General features: G+C 33.4%; 2 protein-coding genes and 1 long non-coding RNA gene across 4 annotated transcripts in view; 2 read left to right on the top strand and 1 right to left on the bottom strand.

The window, feature by feature from the left end:
• The first annotated feature begins 6,173 nt into the window (after positions 1-6,173).
• Positions 6,174-7,101, top strand: LOC143073465 (late histone H1-like). The gene has a single exon (XM_076249028.1). The coding sequence runs from the start codon at positions 6,260-6,262 to the stop codon at positions 6,863-6,865; it is 606 nt and encodes a 201-aa protein (XP_076105143.1). The 5' UTR covers positions 6,174-6,259; the 3' UTR covers positions 6,866-7,101.
• Positions 7,102-13,130: 6,029 nt separating this feature from the next.
• LOC143073462 (lysosomal acid glucosylceramidase-like) overlaps positions 13,131-18,624 on the bottom strand; it is a 30,954-nt gene continuing 25,460 nt past the window's right edge. Inside the window, exons 9-11 of one of the 2 annotated variants that reach the window (XM_076249026.1) lie at positions 18,448-18,545; positions 18,042-18,060; positions 13,131-13,812 (exon numbers count right to left, since the gene is read on the bottom strand). In XM_076249026.1, coding sequence (XP_076105141.1) covers positions 13,710-13,812; positions 18,042-18,060; positions 18,448-18,545 — 220 coding nt within the window. In that variant the 3' untranslated portion in view covers positions 13,131-13,709. Of the gene's footprint in view, positions 13,813-17,688; positions 17,708-18,041; positions 18,061-18,447; positions 18,546-18,624 lie in introns of both variants that reach the window. The other variant, XM_076249027.1, reaches the window with a different exon arrangement.
• On the top strand, positions 14,844-16,352 carry LOC143073464 (uncharacterized). The gene is made up of 2 exons (XR_012977508.1): positions 14,844-15,235; positions 15,905-16,352. It is a non-coding gene; the product is annotated as an uncharacterized LOC143073464 (long non-coding RNA).

Here is an 18,624-nt window from a genome sequence, read left to right as displayed (position 1 = left end):
TTAGGTATATAGTGCTGTTTTGTTGGTAGATAAGCTGCTCTCGTTATTCTTTGTTGTGTTTAGTTATATAGTGCTGTTTTGTTGGTAGATAAGCTGCTCTCGTTATTCTTTGTTATGTTTAGTTATATATTGCTGTTTTGTTGGTAGATAAGCTGCTCTCGTTATTCTTTGTTGTGTTTAGTTATATATTGCTGTTTTGTTGGTAGATAAGCTGCTCTCGTTATTCTTTGTTGTGTCTAGTTATATAGTGCTGTTTTGTTGGTAGATAAGCTGCTCTTGTTATTCTTTGTTGTGTCTAGTTATATAGTGCTGTTTTGTTGGTAGATAAGCTGCTCTCGTTATTCTTTGTTGTGTTTAGTTATATATTGCTGTTTTGTTGGTAGATAAGCTGCTCTCGTTATTCTTTGTTGTGTTTAGTTATATAGTGCTGTTTTGTTGGTAGATAAGCTGCTCTCGTTATTCTTTGTTGTGTCTAGTTATATAGTGCTGTTTTGTTGGTAGATAAGCTGCTCTCGTTATTCTTTGTTGTGTTTAGTTATATATTGCTGTTTTGTTGGTAGATAAGCTGCTCTCGTTATTCTTTGTTGTGTTTAGTTATATAGTGCTGTTTTGTTGGTAGATAAGCTGCTCTCGTTATTCTTTGTTGTGTTTAGTTATATAGTGATGTTTTGTTGGTAGATAAGCTGCTCTTGTTATTCTTTGTTGTGTTTAGTTATATATTGCTGTTTTGTTGGTAGATAAGCTGCTCTCGTTATTCTTTGTTGTGTCTAGTTATATAGTGCTGTTTTGTTGGTAGATAAGCTGCTCTCGTTATTCTTTGTTGTGTCTAGTTATATAGTGCTGTTTTGTTGGTAGATAAGCTGCGCTCGTTATTCTTTGTTGTGTCTAGTTATATATTGCTGTTTTGTTGGTAGATAAGCTGCTCTCGTTATTCTTTGTTGTGTCTAGTTATATAGTGCTGTTTTGTTGGTAGATAAGCTGCTCTCGTTATTCTTTGTTGTGTTTAGTCATATAGTGATGTTTTGTTAGTAGATAAGCTGCTCTCGTTATTCTTTGTTGTGTTTAGTCATATAGTGATGTTTTGTTAGTAGATAAGCTGCTCTCGTTATTCTTTGTTGTGTCTAGTTATATAGTGATGTTTTGTTAGTAGATAAGCTGCTCTCGTTATTCTTTGTTGTGTTTAGTTATATATTGCTGTTTTGTTGGTAGATAAGCTGCTCTCGTTATTCTTTGTTGTGTTTAGTTATATAGTGCTGTTTTGTTGGTAGATAAGCTGCTCTCGTTATTCTTTGTTGTGTCTAGTTATATAGTGATGTATTGTTGGTAGATAAGCTGCTCTTGTTATTCTTTATTGTGTCTAGTTATATAGTGCTGTTTTGTTGGTAGATAAGCTGCTCTCGTTATTCTTTGTTGTGTTTAGTTATATAGTGCTGTTTTGTTGGTAGATAAGCTGCTCTTGTTATTCTTTGTTGTGTTTAGTTATATAGTGCTGTTTTGTTGGTAGATAAGCTGCTCTCGTTCTCGTTATTCTTTGTTGTGTTTAGTTATATAGTGCTGTTTTGTTGGTAGATAAGCTGCTCTTGTTATTCTTTGTTGTGTTTAGTTATATATTGCTGTTTTGTTGGTAGATAAGCTGCTCTCGTTATTCTTTGTTGTGTCTAGTTATATAGTGCTGTTTTGTTGGTAGATAAGCTGCTCTCGTTATTCTTTGTTGTGTCTAGTTATATAGTGCTGTTTTGTTGGTAGATAAGCTGCTCTCGGTATTCTTTGTTGTGTTTAGTTATATATTGCTGTTTTGTTGGTAGATAAGCTGCTCTCGTTATTCTTTGTTGTGTTTAGTTATAGTGCTGTTTTGTTGGTAGATAAGCTGCTCTTGTTATTCTTTGTTGTGTCTAGTTATATAGTGCTGTTTTGTTGGTAGATAAGCTGCTCTCGTTATTCTTTATTGTGTCTAGTTATATAGTGCTGTTTTGTTGGTAGATAAGCTGCTCTCGTTATTCTTTGTTGTGTCTAGTTATATATTGCTGTTTTGTTGGTAGATAAGCTGCTCTCGTTATTCTTTGTTGTGTCTAGTTATATAGTGCTGTTTTGTTGGTAGATAAGCTGCTCTCGTTATTCTTTATTGTGTCTAGTTATATAGTGCTGTTTTGTTGGTAGATAAGCTGCTCTCGTTATTCTTTGTTGTGTCTAGTTATATAGTGCTGTTTTGTTGGTAGATAAGCTGCTCTCGTTATTCTTTGTTGTGTCTAGTTATATAGTGATGTATTGTTGGTAGATAAGCTGCTCTTGTTATTCTTTGTTGTGTTTAGGTATATAGTGCTGTTTTGTTGGTAGATAAGCTGCTCTCGTTATTCTTTGTTGTGTCTAGTTATATAGTGCTGTTTTGTTGGTAGATAAGCTGCTCTCGTTATTCTTTGTTGTGTCTAGTTATATAGTGCTGTTTTGTTGGTAGATAAGCTGCTCTCGTTATTCTTTGTTGTGTCTAGTTATATAGTGCTGTTTTGTTGGTAGATAAGCTGCTCTCGTTATTCTTTGTTATGTTTAGTTATATAGTGATGTTTTGTTGGTAGATAAGCTGCTCTCGATATTCTTTGTTGTGTTTAGGTATATAGTGCTGTTTTGTTGGTAGATAAGCTGCTCTCGTTATTCTTTGTTGTGTTTAGTTATATAGTGCTGTTTTGTTGGTAGATAAGCTGCTCTCGTTATTGTTTGTTATGTTTAGTTATATATTGCTGTTTTGTTGGTAGATAAGCTGCTCTCGTTATTCTTTGTTGTGTTTAGTTATATATTGCTGTTTTGTTGGTAGATAAGCTGCTCTCGTTATTCTTTGTTATGTTTAGTTATATAGTGCTGTTTTGTTGGTAGATAAGCTGCTCTTGTTATTCTTTGTTGTGTTTAGTTATATATTGCTGTTTTGTTGGTAGATAAGCTGCTCTCGTTATTCTTTGTTGTGTCTAGTTATATATTGCTGTTTTGTTGGTAGATAAGCTGCTCTCGTTATTCTTTGTTGTGTTTAGTTATATAGTGCTGTTTTGTTGGTAGATAAGCTGCTCTCGTTCTCGTTATTCTTTGTTGTGTTTAGTTATATAGTGCTGTTTTGTTGGTAGATAAGCTGCTCTCGTTATTCTTTGTTGTGTTTAGTTATATATTGCTGTTTTGTTGGTAGATAAGCTGCTCTCGTTATTCTTTATTGTGTCTAGTTATATAGTGCTGTTTTGTTGGTAGATAAGCTGCTCTCGTTATTCTTTGTTGTGTCTAGTTATATAGTGATGTTTTGTTGGTAGATAAGCTGCTCTCGTTATTCTTTGTTGTGTTTAGGTATATAGTGCTGTTTTGTTGGTTGATACACCACTTGCGTTATTCTTTTTTCTGTTGATGTATAGTGCTGTTGTTCATGTAAGTAAGCTCCTCATGTTGTTCTTTGTTATTTTTATCACTATGATGGTGCAAACCACCTCATTACATAATTATATAAAGGGATAGACAAAGGCTTGAGTCAAAAACGAACTGAATGACACGACCTTAGTGTAAAACGCATTCCTTACCAATAATTGACGACACCATACACTTCTCTCTGTCTAGTGAAAAATTGCTAAATTATAATTAGATTGATCAATAGAAAATAGTACAGCAATATAAAAACAAAGGGTTTAAAGAGACCTTTTAGTCTTAATGCAAGAATTTTTGTATGAGTTGCTGTTGGCTTTGAACTAGCCTGCTGGTACTCTCAGATATGTGCTTAGTAAATTGCGAATAAAAATGAGGAATGAGTCAAAATGACCATGTACGACCAAAGAGCATATACAATCGAAGGCCACCAACACGAGAAAATTTCGCACCCGAAGTGCTCCTAAAGATTCAAATGAACCTAGATTGTATTTAGGATACAAGACTAAAAAAGGCCAGAGGGTCATGACGTGAGACAGGAGCAAAGATGCGGCGGGGTTAAACGTGCCGTTTTTGAGATATAAACAATCTATTATAACTACTTCTAGCCAATGTAGAATAAACAAGCACACAAAAATACGCAGCCTCAGTTAAAATATTAGTCCGAGTCCGATGTTAGAATAAGTAACACAAGAAACTAAGCAGAATGACAATGATGCATATATTAACAAAGGACTAAGTACTACCAGTTACTGACATACCAGCTCCAGACTTCAATTAAACTGATTGAAAAATGATGTTTTCATCATCTGAAAATCAAGTACAATCCCTCCCGTAAGGGGTTTAGTATCATACCACCATAAAATATATGAGAAGAACATAACCCGTATCATGCCAACGACTTAGTGTCTATTTGTTGTGGGATGTATCCGACCACTTCCACTCTGTGTTTTAGTGCTTAGTATCGATCTGATGAGTTTAGCTCTTTTCAACTGATTTTTATAGTTGATCATATATTGTAATGTTACACCACTGTTAGGTGGGGGCTGACATATTTAACCCCACCACATTCTGTATATGTGCCTATCCCAAGCCAGAAGCCTGGAATTCATTGCTTGTCGTCTGGTGCTGTATATCATATTTGTTTTTAGCGCATTATTTTGTACACAAATCGTTAGTTTTCTAACTTGGATTGATTTACCTTTGTCAATTCATGACTTTTTATAGCGACTATATCCCGAATGGGTTTTACTCATTGTTGACGGCCGAACAGTGACCTATAGTTGTTAATTCCTGTGTCATTTGCAATCATATAACACATTCTCTTATTTCTATATTAACTTTAAATTCTCTATTTACTAAGTTGTATAGCATATCCTTATTTTAGATAGAAGGCTGAATCATGGAAAAAAGGGAGGCATTTTTTTTTCTCTCTCTACAACTTTTAAGAAAAAATAAACCATTCATGATAATCTAACGAAATAACACTGTAAAACCCCTGTAAGTGCTTAAAAGTTAAAAACTCATTGTATGCTGTAAGAGGATAATATCCACGAATCAAAAATATCTTCCGCCACTCATCTTCACTTGATGGGGAAAAAAAGTAGACAGATCGAGAAATTATTATTGAGACTCGTTTTAAATTAGTATAGAATGAAAAACAATCATGGAGAATAAAAAAAACCAATATGTTTTCTTGCAGACCAAAGGCATGTGTGTGTCCGTAAATAATCTACTTATATACTTTTACAAAACTAAAGGTATAAATTTAAGGTACTTTGTATATTTATTTTAGAGACAACGATTCAGTGCCTGAGTTGCAAACTTAATAGCACTCTAGGTAATTAAAAAGAATGTTTGAAAATTACAATTTATGGATTTTTTATTTTTTTTTTTAGTTAAAAAGACATTTATAATATCAATATATGTTAAGGATTTTTAGCTGTAGACTATCTATAAATAACCCGAAAAGGAAAGTAGGTCAGACATTGTTAATTATAGATGCAATTATATTTTAAGAGCATGTCTGTTGACTCTCTTGACCAAACTATGACAACTATAAGTGTATCTTAATTTATCATAAACAAATCGAAAGAAAGATAGCTAATATAAACATTCGATAAATATAAAAAATATATCATTTATATATAAAGGCAAGATGGCGCAAATTCAGTATGCTAATGATGTCCCAATAAGTTTCCTTTATTTTGAATGATTTGATCATAATTCTGTTATTTTTTACAGAATTTCTAGAAAATAAACAATGAATAAATATCTTAATATATTCAAAATTATATGACAATCAAGGAATATTCGATAACTGCATAAATTATTGTCGTACGAGAAGACAAAGAAGGCTATGGTGTGCTTTGGGTACCCTTCTGAAATGTGATTTTAAAGAATAACTATATTATATTTTGTATACCAAAAGCTTGATCCTTTCTACTCGAGCTTTCTTTTATATTATTTATTCAATATAAGAAATGAAATTGCAAGTATTTCTCCAGAAACAGCATTTTTCAACAAAACTGACAGGGTCATTGATAAGTGGCCCCTTCTTTTTATACAAACCACAATAAATGTACTACAATTCAGAAAAAAATTTAAGATGCACGGAACTTCTAAGGCATTGATTATTCGCACAGTGTCAACTTCAGGCGATTTTACCTCATAGTCGATGCCAGAAACAACATTTTTCTTATGAGTGGAAACACATCGCCATTTTAAATCACAATATCGGCAATACACACGCACTTGCTTCCTTGTTGGTGCTTTCTCCGCGGTCCGCGTTTATAATATAAATAAACTGTCAATACCTACTTTCTGTTTCTCTTATTATTTGTAAGGCAAAGACGACGAAAGTTACATTGTTATGTCTGAGGACGCAGTGGCAGAAACGATGGTAGATGAACCAAAGTCTGATGAGGATGTAAAACCTGAAAAGAAAGCTAGTGTTAAATCGCTTAAAAAGAAAACAACACCAACAGTAAGCAAGAAAAAGAAGAAGTCAAAACAAGCACCATCTGACCATCCACACTACAGAGACATGATAAAGGATGCGCTAACAAGTCTCAAGGAGAGAGGTGGAAGTTCGAGACAGGCAATTCTTAAATACATCATAGGAAATTATAAAATTAGTGTCGAAGAAAAAACTGCAAATAATCATTTAAAAATGGCTTTAAGGGCAGGAGTGAAAAATGGAACTTTGACTCAAAGCAAAGGACAGGGCGCTTCTGGTTCGTTTAGGCTGGGAGAAGAAAAAGCAAAGAAATCCCACAAGAAGAAGGAAACTGTTTCGACTCCTCAAAAGAAGGCTAAAAAACCTGCATCACCAAAGAAGGCTAAAAAGCCAACACCTGCGAAGAAGACCAAGAAATCTAAACCAGCAAAAAAGGCAAAATCTCCAAAGAAAAAAGCTGGAAAGAAAGGCAAGGCAAAAGTAGTGAAGGCTGCTGCAGAAACACCTCCAGCTGAATAAACGGAGTGAACAATAACAACATTATTTAGTGTTCCTAAGTATTGTAATTATCTGTGTCGTAGCAGGTCACTGTAATCTTGCCAAGCTAAAGGAAGGACCATGAACAGTTTAATGCACAAAAATGAATGCTATTCTAAATGGAAAACATTGTGACATTAGGATTACAAAACAGTATTCGTATTTGTGGTAATTTGTAGACTAGTACGTAATCAATTAAATTGATTTTATTTTTTATATTCACGTATTATTTTTTGATATAATGAAATGATTTCAATTTAAAATATTTGTTCAGTTAAGTAACAGAATTTGTTCATACTCATATATATTATTGTTTGTGTGTTGATACGAATTATGAATCATTCCCGGAATCGCAAAGTGGTTAATGCTGTTATGTGCGTCTTCCAAATAACCTGATATCCGTTCAAAATTATTGTACATTAAGGGGCGGATCCGATATAGTCGGCTTTTTAAAAGGGGGTTCCCAACCAAGGATAAAGTGGTGGTGGTGGTTGGGGGAGGAGGAGAGACGTTGAACTATATGTCCATATTCAAACTATCTCGGAAAACAAAATAAACGGTAAAAAATCACACACAAAAAAAAATATTAGATGCCCCTACCTCTCTTACCGACAAGAAAAGAGAAATGAAATGGAAACGGGGAATGCGTCAAAGAGACAACACGACAACTGTTCTACATATTGTTAATCGTGTTAATCAAACATTGAAAATATGGTATAGGGTGATTGATATATGTCAGACCAAACATAACTAGAGCCATATGTTCAGTTTTCAACCTAAAATAATCATCTGCCGGACAATATGTCGCTACCTTTTACTTCCAAGACGAGAAAGCTATTTTATACGGCCGAAACCGAATACGTCTCCGCCGTCCGGCTGAGAGATTTGATTTCCAAACAATAACCTGAGTATGAGTGTATCAATTGATCTGTATGTAAATGTACCACAAGGTTCCATACCACAAAAAGAATGTTCGGATTGATTTTGGTGGTTAATGTTTAAACTGTAGGAATTATGGGCTAAACACAATCATACTTCTTGTTCCGGACAATAACTTGAGTTATGATATGTGGAATTGAAGATGGAAATAGGAAATATGTCAAAGAGACAACAACTCGACCAAAGAGCAGACAACAGCCGAAGGTCACCAATAGGTCGTCAACGCAGCGAGGAAAATCTCGGACCCGGGGTGTTTTTTAGCTGGCACCTTAATGAAATTGTGTTCTAGTTCAGTGAAAATGGACGTCACACTATACTCCAAAAAACATACAAATGAGCTAAAAATTAAAAACACAAGACTTACAAAGGTAAGAGACTCCTGACTTGAAACAGGCGCATTAATGCGGCGCGGTTAAACATGTATTTGAGATTACAACCCTCTCCCTATACCTCTAGCCAATATAGAATAAAGAAACACAAAGCATCACGCACAGTAAAACACAGTTCAAAAGAAGTCCGAGTCCGATGTCAGAATAGGTGACAAAAGAAACTAAGCCGCAGAATGACAATGATACATAAATTAACAAAGGACCACTAGCAGTTACTGACATGCCAGCTCTAGAATGTGCAGTTTACTATCCATATCCGTATACTGATAAATTTCAGTATACGGGTGCAGTTTACTATCCATATCCGTATACTGAAAAATTACATAGCCAGAAAACAAAGAAATAGTGATGGCAACGTTAAATACGTTAATAAAGTAATGCAAAAAGACAGGAAATAATAAAAAATAAATGAAAAAAATTGATTTATAAAATTTTAATCTGCTAACCGAGTCCCTGTGCTCCAGACCTCAATCAAACTGATTGAAAGATTAATATGTCTTCATCAAATGAAAATCAAGTACTCCGGCCGTTAGGGGTTTAGTAATGTACCATCAGAAATATAGGAGAGAAACATAACCCGTATCATGTCAACAAATGGTTTTAAAATAAATGTGTTTATTTCCGATGCAAAGACCCTATGAGTGAATCAATATTAATACCAACATATGCAATCCTTAATGACCTGACAACAGTATCGTACCTATATCCTATCCGAAAAAGTCTGTTCCAAGTTCTTTTGTAAGGCAGTCTAAAAAATTGACGAAAGATACAAAAAGGGATATTCAAACTCATATGTTAAAAAAAAACTATACAAGAATGTGTCCAAAGTACACGGATGCCCAACTCGCACTATCAATTTTTATGTTCAGTGGACCGTGAAATTTGGGTATAAACTCTAATTTGGCATTAAAATTAGAGAGATCATATCATAGGGAACATGTGTATTAAGTTTCAAGTTGATTGGACTTCAACTTCATCAAAAACTACCTTGACCAAAAACTTTAACCTGAAGCGGGACAGACGGACGGACGGACAAACGAACGAACGAACGGACCAGAAAACATAATGTCCTCTACTATTGTAGGTGGGGCATAAAAAAAACATGGCTAAAAATCCCCGAAAACAACTAAATGACAAACAGTACACAAAATGCAAGGAATAACGATTTTTGCATAGAAGAGCATTATGTTGCATGTTTGTCCAGTTTTTGGTTAGTCAGGTAAATACTGTACCCATTTGTTTATTAAGCCTATTCTGTAAACCTGCAAATGCGCAGTATTGTTTTCTTTTGAAGACAAAAAGTATCAAATAACTATGTTATTGATGATTTTATATATGTTTTAAAGTTCTAAACAATCTCGTTAATTTCCTCTACCAAAGACTGCTTCTGATAGCCATGTTTTTCATTTGCCAGTAACTAAATAAGGGGCATTGGAAGAGGAGTTTTCATTCACCAAGTTTGCTGCAATGGGCCAAGAAGTTGAAAACGTAATTTTCTTGTTGATCAACTTTTACTGATGGTTTTATACTGAGCAGTTTTGTCACCAGTTTTCTGAATTTACTAGTTAATTGGAAAAGTAGATCATTGAGATGGGAGTTATATCTGTGGGCCCGCTGTGAATAATGTGTGGTAAAAAAATGTATCTTTACCATAGGACATGTGGTTGTCAACTGAAACCAAAGCTTTTAACCTTACCCTTTGACCTAGGAAGACATGCATACATTAAGACAAACTGTCTGGTGTTGGTTAATATACTTGTCAAGTATAAACTTTGAAATCATAACGGTTCCCAAGATATAGAGCAGACACGATTTATTAAATGTCATGGGGTAGTCAACTGAAACCATTTTTTTTACCTGGACCTTTGACCTGCAAGTTGTACATACATTATGACACACTCTCTGGTGTTGGTTAATATACATGTCAGTCTAAACTTTGAAATCATAACGGTTCTCAAGATATAGAGTGGCCACAATCTTTACCATTGAATATGGGGTTGTCAATTGAAACCATAGTTTTTGACCTTGACCTTTGACCTAAGAAGTTGTAATACATTATGACACACCTTCAATTAAATTAAAAACCATAGTTTTTTACCTTGACCTTTGATCTAAGAAGCTGTAATACATTATGACACACCTTCTGGTGTTGGTTAATATACATGTCAAGTATAAACTTTCAAATCATAATAGTTCTCAAGATATAAAGCAGACATGATCTTTACCATAGGACATGAGGTTGGAAACTTAAACCAAAGTTTTTGACCTTGGAAGTTGTACAAACATCATGAAATACCCTCTTAATATACAGGTCAAGAATAAAGTATGAAATTATAACAGTTCTCTAGATATACAATTTGTTACGGGTGGACAGACTGTTCACTACAGGGCAACCCGCAATTTGGTGAGGCCCTGTTTATTTGCTTAATATCATGAGTGCTATATTTTAGGTATGTGTATTATGCACAGATAAAACAAATCAACAAGCTTTTTAATTGGAATTTTAAATTTGTTACAAAGATAATTTTTAATAGAAAAATACATTAATCAAATTCTACTTCAAATTGATACTCTAGATTTTTTACTAATTCTATAGCGATACAAATACAAAGCTTTGTTTTAGCAATAAAATAAGATATATGCACCAACATATATGCACCTACACCCAGGAATGCAATATATGCCTGTCCATATGTATATAGAATTGTTGCAAGAAATAAATGAAATATTGTAAAGGCAATAAATCAGAAGCTATTAAACAAGATTGCACACACTGAAATGTCTCTGCTTCTTTACAAATCATTGATTTTATGTTGACAGTCCTAAATATAAAGCTTTATTACAACTGTCATATAAACCTAACATTAATCAAGAAAACTAAACGTTGACTAATGAACCATGAAAATTAGGTCAAGGTCAGATGAATCGTGCCAGGCAGCTATTTCTTCCATACAACAAATATAGTTAACCAACTTAACCTATTGCTTAGTTTAAGAAAACAGACCAAAACACAAAAACTTAACACTGAGCAATGAACCATGAAAAAGAGGTCAAGGTCAAATAAAACCTGTGTGACTGACATTAATATCATAAAATATTTCCATACACCAAATATAGTTGACCTGTTGCATACTAGTATAGTATTAGAAAAAAGACCAAAACTCAAAAACTTAAATATAACCACTTAACCATGAGCTCAAGGTCAGATGACACCTGCCAGTTGGACATGTACACCTTACAGTTCATCCATACACCAAATATACTAGACCTATTGCTTATAGTATCTGAGATATGGACTTGACCACCAAAACTTAACCTTGTTCACTGATCCATGAAATGAGGTAGAGGTCAAGTGAAAAGTGTCTGACAGTCATTAGGACCTTACAAGGTAAGCACATACCAAATACAGTTATCCTATTACTTATAATTATCATTACAAAAAATCTTAACTTTTTTTCAAGTAGTCACTAAACCATGAAAATGAGGTCAAGGACATTGGACATGTGACTGACGTAAACTTCGTAACATGAGGCATCTATATACAAAGTATGAAGCATCCAGGTCTTCCACCTTCTAAAATATAAAGTTTTTTAAAAGAAGTTAGTTAACGCCGCTGCTGACACCGCCACCGGATCAATATCCCTATGTGGAGCTTTCTGCGACAAAAGTTGTAGGCTCAACTATTGTCCTGAAGAGAAAATTGCCTGGAATATCCTTAAAAGTTGCCTCATATTTCCCATTTAAAGTCCACTTATTTTGGAAAAGCAAACCCTAATATTTCAAATATGCATGTGCTGGACATGAATGAAAAATCATAACATTTTTTTAAATCAAAAGGTACCTTACTTAAAATGATCCCAACAATAGTATAATGCTTGCAGTAAATAAACCTGAGCATTCTCAAGTTAGTGCACATGTTAAATACTAACTGATTCCTAATGGTTAAACAAATGAAGCTTGAATAACAAACCAGAACTGTTTTTTTAATAAAAGGGAGATAACTCTTACCAATTAAAACATCAGATGCTGATGGATTGCTGGTTTTATCATCCAGTGGCAAATTAAATGTATAACCAGGACAAGAGAAATGATATGAATATAAACCCTGCTAAACTGACATACTGAGCCTGATTTTTTACTTGCATGTGCACAACATATCAGTCCACAGTTACATTTTATTTTACTAGGACACATTGTGATTTTCTCACTGTTAAATACGCATTCATAACTGGGAAGCAGCAAATAGATATATCCAAGTCTTTGCTTTGACTCAGCAGGTACTCATTAGCATTACATGTAGCTCTAACATTCGAGGACCACTGAAGCTTCAAAACAGCCTTGCACAGTTTAAACTTAATCAATCTCAGCACAGTGGATTTAATGTGAGATATGTGAATATTACACCTGACGGATATTGAAATCTTGTATCTTTAGAATCACAAGTCCAGTAGTCAGGACTTCTGTGTTGACATGAAATATCACTGATTTATAATTATAAATTGACTGTTTACCAAATTTTGCATTTTTTTGCAATACTAATGATTTTCAACCCACAAAAAGATTACCTTAGCTGTAATTGGGATGTTGGTTCCTCCATGCGCTTCAAGTTCCTACTATATGTGGCATTTTTTACATTTCTGTTTCAAGTACTTGTTACTGATGAGTCTTTTGTAGAAAATATTTGTGTTGGGCATACACAATTTTAATTTTAGTTTCTATGATGAGTTTATAACAAACCATTTAAATCCAAAGGCATCTTTCTTCCACTTATTCAAATCTTCAATATATTTTAAAGAACTTTGATCACAGCAATTCTTTATGAAGTATATATTGAGCTTCCTTTCAGACCTGACTTTTCTTTCAATAATAAACTCTGTCTTAACTTTTATTTTATGTATAAGTCAATATAACAAATAACATAAACTTAACATGATTTATTTATATAAATAACAATATGGCACATTTTAAATGAAACTAAAGTATTAAATGTCAATGATTTCATGTTTATCCACGAATTGAGCTTTAAATGACATTATATGAACAGGAATTGCAATGCATGTGACTCTTAGTACGAAACATAACAGTGATAGCAATGCTTCATTTAATAAATTAATAAGATGTTGACTGAAATAAGATCAGAGTGACAAAGAGTGCTTATATTCAAAATCCTGCTTTTTTGTAATTTTTTACATTTGCCACTTTTTCCCCATTCATTTTCCTAGACCCCACCTTTTTTACCCCATATCCCACATCTCCACATGCTATACCCTCCCCCCCCTTTTATCCTACATCGGTCATTTTTAAAAAGTGTGTCATCCCCCTCAAATAACCTTTTAAAAATGTGTTTAAAATAAACTCTAATCCAAATTCCAAGTCAATCCAATCAACATCATAAGAGTAGCACAGATCAAAACAGTCTACACATGTTGTTCAAAGTAGTGATAATATGCTGGAGCCACAATACCATGATATAAAGAGCGAGGTTGGACTCAGAATCCTCATGTCCACCATATAACAGTTTGTATAGAATGTTTGGAGTATGATAAATTAATATAACCCAATTCTGGATCAAGTAGAGATATGATGCCATCATTTTCTGATCTGAAAAAGTAAAGACAATAGAAACAAGTGAAACTGCGAGCTACTGCTCACTGATGATACCCCCGCCGCAAGTGGATAATATTAATAGTGTAAAAATATGCAAGTGTTCGGTAAACAGGAAGCTGTCGAGTGATGAATCTGAAAACGCTTCACACGGTATAGCTGACTTATTAAAATCCTGAAACCAAATTTCAGAAATCCTTGTATTGTAGTTCCTGAGAAAAATGTGACGAAAATTTTCAACTTGGCTATCATGTGTAAAATCATACAAGTGTTCGGTAAACAGGAAGTTGTCGATTGATGAATCTGAAAACGCATCACACGGTAAAGCTGACTTATATAAATCCTGAAACCAAATTTCAGAAATCCTTGTATTGTAGTTCCTGAGAAAAATGTGACGAAAATTTTCAACTTGGCTATCATGTGTAAAATCAGACAAGTGTTCGGTAAACAGGAAGTTGTCAAGTGATGAATCTGAAAACGCATCACACGGTATGGCTGACATATATAAATGTTGATACCAAATTACAGAAAGGGTGGATGTGTAGTTCCTGAGAAAAATGTGACGAAAGTTTCATGGGACGGACTGACTGACTGACTGACGGACGGACTGACGGACGGACTGATGGACGGACTGACAGACAGAGGTAAAACAGTATACCCCCCCTTTTTTAAAGCGGGGTTTAAAGCGGGGGTATAATTATAATTCTAAATAGTTACTGTTGAGTCTATTTTAATTCTTGCTTTACTACATAAGTTTTACAGGTTGAGTTTATATGTAGCCATACTGTTTATGAAACTGTAAAATGCCTAATAAATGAAACTATTTATTGTCTATCAAAAAGATGTGTAATAGTAAGCACAAGTATGAAATTTTGTTTTGTAATACATTTTTGTTGTAATTTCAATCATCATTAACACTTGGTTTTTCAGAAAACAAATTCCCTCAAATCAAAACAGTTAAAATCATGTCCAATCATCATGTGAAAGACTATAGAGTTATCTCCCTGTAAGAATGCTGATATTTGTTGACTTAGGTGGCAGGTACCAGTTTTGGTGTACCAGAACATGTGTCCCACGCAGAAATTTTGTTATAGTTAAGTATTGAGGTATATAATTGCATCATGTGGACTGAAAAAATAAATGAATGTAAATTCTAGGCTATTGTACTACACAAGTAAGTAGTTGCATACACAGGTTGGGGATTTCCTTCACATATAGGTCCAATCAGATGTCAAAATTGTGGTCTCCTCACTTGACGGCATCCAATCAAAGTGGGGGAAAAATTCAGTTTTATGTAAACAAAAATATCTTGAGATTTTGATGGTAAGGATAGGTTCGGACAAAGCTCTAATTCACTGAATATCCTTTCTCTCTTGAATTTTGGCTAAAATTCTTGTCGGCTTTTAGCAGGATTTTGCAGGTGAGGATTAGATTGGTATCAGAGCATCACATTTTTTGCCTTATTTGCAATGCATTTATAAATTTTTAAATTTCCATGCTGGACAGACACCCAAATTTAAAGGTTTTCTATATATTAACATCTTAGTTCCTTGAAACCATACATTTTATTTGTATATAAGCTTGAATGAATTTTCAAGAAAATAAAATCATAAATCCATGAAATTCTAAAGATTTATTGTAAAATAACTGGTTTCTGCCACCTTAAGCCTAAACATGATTTTAACATATCACAAAATGTGCCTTTTTAAGAGTTCTACAGGTGTGTGGTAATATATTTCTTTTATTCACAGTCAATGTATAGGTCTGTTTGCAAGCAAATAGTTTTTACATGGATTTTAAGAATTATCAAATATCAAGACAGATAACTCTGTATCCCAATACAAACAATGACATTCAATTGATTAGTTTTAAAATGATTATGTTCACCAAACAATGATTTTATACCATAAATTATATAGAAATAGCAATTACAAAGAGAGAAAAAAGTAAAATAAGCCTCAGCATAGTACAAGAAAAAGCTGATTATACTGTATATTACCTGTTATAATGATTTATTTCATATGATATGGACATTTTCTTATTTATTTACTTTTTAACTATGAATATATGAATTCTTCTTTTTTTATAGGTCTACTACATAGTTGATACTGTAGGACAGGCTATAGAAATAAGAAAACTGGTCTCTCTCATCAGCAATAGTGTGGCAATTCTAAAATGTCAACATGCGGCCTACACAGCTAGCTCATGTGGAGAAGAGATATGAGACTGATTGCGAATAAATGTACACTTAGTTTAGTGCATCATGGATCTACAAAGTGAAACATATGTACCAAAAATATTAGTTCATTCATAACTAAGCCTTTTTCAGCACTGCAGTCAACAGAACAATGATAGTGACAAGAATTGAGACTATTTAATACCTCAAACAATGGGAAAATACTTCTTGAGATCAGTTGTAAGTGGTTTTATATCATGCATGAAACAATAAACTTAAGTAGTTTTAAAAACTGTTGGATAATTCATACACTGTACCAGACAACTCACACAATAAAATTTATTAAATATGAACACAATCATTTTTTTCTAATTTTTTTGCATTCAAAGCAGTTTGACGGCAAAAGACGCAAATAATGCTTTAATAAATTTGGTCTTACAAAGCCTATTAATGTTTTCTTTTGTGCTGTAACCATATAAAATGCATGTATTTTTAATGGTAAAGGACTATAGAACTCAATCAGACTAAAAAAATGGAATTATATTGTTTTCAATGAGTGGTTAAAGGTGGCAGGTACCAGTTTTGGTGTACCAGAACATGTGTCCCACGCAGAAATTTTGTTATAGTTAAGTATTGAGGTATATAATTGCATCATGTGGACTGAAAAAATAAATGAATGTAAATTCTAGGCTATTGTACTACACAAGTAAGTAGTTGCATACACAGGTTGGGGATTTCCTTCACATATAGGTCCAATCAGATGTCAAAATTGTGGTCTCCTCACTTGACGGCATCCAATCAAAGTGGGGGAAAAATTCAGTTTTATGTAAACAAAAATATCTTGAGATTTTGATGGTAAGGATAGGTTCGGACAAAGCTCTAATTCACTGAATATCCTTTCTCTCTTGAATTTTGGCTAAAATTCTTGTCGGCTTTTAGCAGGATTTTGCAGGTGAGGATTAGATTGGTATCAGAGCATCACATTTTTTGCCTTATTTGCAATGCATTTATAAATTTTTAAATTTCCATGCTGGACAGACACCCAAATTTAAAGGTTTTCTATATATTAACATAAGCACGCACACATCTTAGTTCCTTGAAACCATACATTTTATTTGTATATAAGCTTGAATGAATTTTCAAGAAAATAAAATCATAAATCCATGAAATTCTAAAGATTTATTGTAAAATAACTGGTTTCTGCCACCTTACCTGTTAACTATTACAATGACTATAGAGTTATCTCCCTGTAAGAATGCTGATATTTGGTGACTTACCTGTTAGTATTACAAGGACTATAGAGTTATCTCCCTGTATGAATGCTGATATTTGTTGATTTACCTGTTAAGAATTACAAAAACTATAGAGTTATCTCCCTGTAAGAATGCTGATATTTGGTGATTTACCTGTTAAGTATTACAAAGATTATAGCTTTATCTCCCTGTAAGAATGCTGATATTTGTTGACTTACCTGTTAAGTATTACAAGGAATATAGAGTTATCTCCCTGTATGAATGCTGATATTTGTTGATTTACCTGTTAAGATTTACAAAGACTATAGAGTTATCTCCCTGTAAGAATGGTGATTTACCTGTTTAGTATTACAAAGAATAAAGCATAAGCTGTAAGAATGCTGATATTTTTTTATTTACCTGTTAAGTATAAAGCTGTAAGAATGCTGATATTTGTTGACTTACCTGTTAAGTATTACAACAAATTCTAAAGATTTATTGTAAAATAACTGGTTTCTGCCACCTTACCTGTTAACTATTACAATGACTATAGAGTTATCTCCCTGTAAGAATGCTGATATTTGGTGACTTACCTGTTAGTATTACAAGGAATATAGAGTTATCTCCCTGTATGAATGCTGATATTTGTTGATTTACCTGTTAAGATTTACAAAGACTATAGAGTTATCTCCCTGTAAGAATGGTGATTTACCTGTTTAGTATTACAAAGAATAAAGCATAAGCTGTAAGAATGCTGATATTTTTTTATTTACCTGTTAAGTATAAAGCTGTAAGAATGCTGATATTTGTTGACTTACCTGTTAAGTATTACAACAAATTCTAAAGATTTATTGTAAAATAACTGGTTTCTGCCACCTTACCTGTTAACTATTACAATGACTATAGAGTTATCTCCCTGTAAGAATGCTGATATTTGGTGACTTACCTGTTAGTATTACAAGGACTATAGAGTTATCTCCCTGTATGAATGCTGATATTTGTTGATTTACCTGTTAAGAATTACAAAAACTATAGAGTTATCTCCCTGTAAGAATGCTGATATTTGGTGATTTACCTGTTAAGTATTACAAAGATTATAGCTTTATCTCCCTGTAAGAATGCTGATATTTGTTGACTTACCTGTTAAGTATTACAAGGAATATAGAGTTATCTCCCTGTATGAATGCTGATATTTGTTGATTTACCTGTTAAGATTTACAAAGACTATAGAGTTATCTCCCTGTAAGAATGCTGAGATTTGTAAACCATCAACCTCACTCCCTCTAATGTCTATTCTCTTTGAACCAGGAAGTACAAACTTACTGTAAAAAAAATTGTAGCTAGGTGTTATTACAAGTCCATCTAGAATATTAGACATTTCAATTTGACAGCAAACCAGCT

Source organism: Mytilus galloprovincialis, chromosome 4 (assembly GCF_965363235.1).
Source record: "Mytilus galloprovincialis chromosome 4, xbMytGall1.hap1.1, whole genome shotgun sequence".
In the NCBI taxonomy this organism is placed as follows: Eukaryota; Metazoa; Mollusca; class Bivalvia; order Mytilida; family Mytilidae; genus Mytilus; species Mytilus galloprovincialis.
The sequence above is the reverse complement of the archived record's forward strand: the minus strand, read 5'-3'. Positions and strand labels throughout refer to the sequence as shown.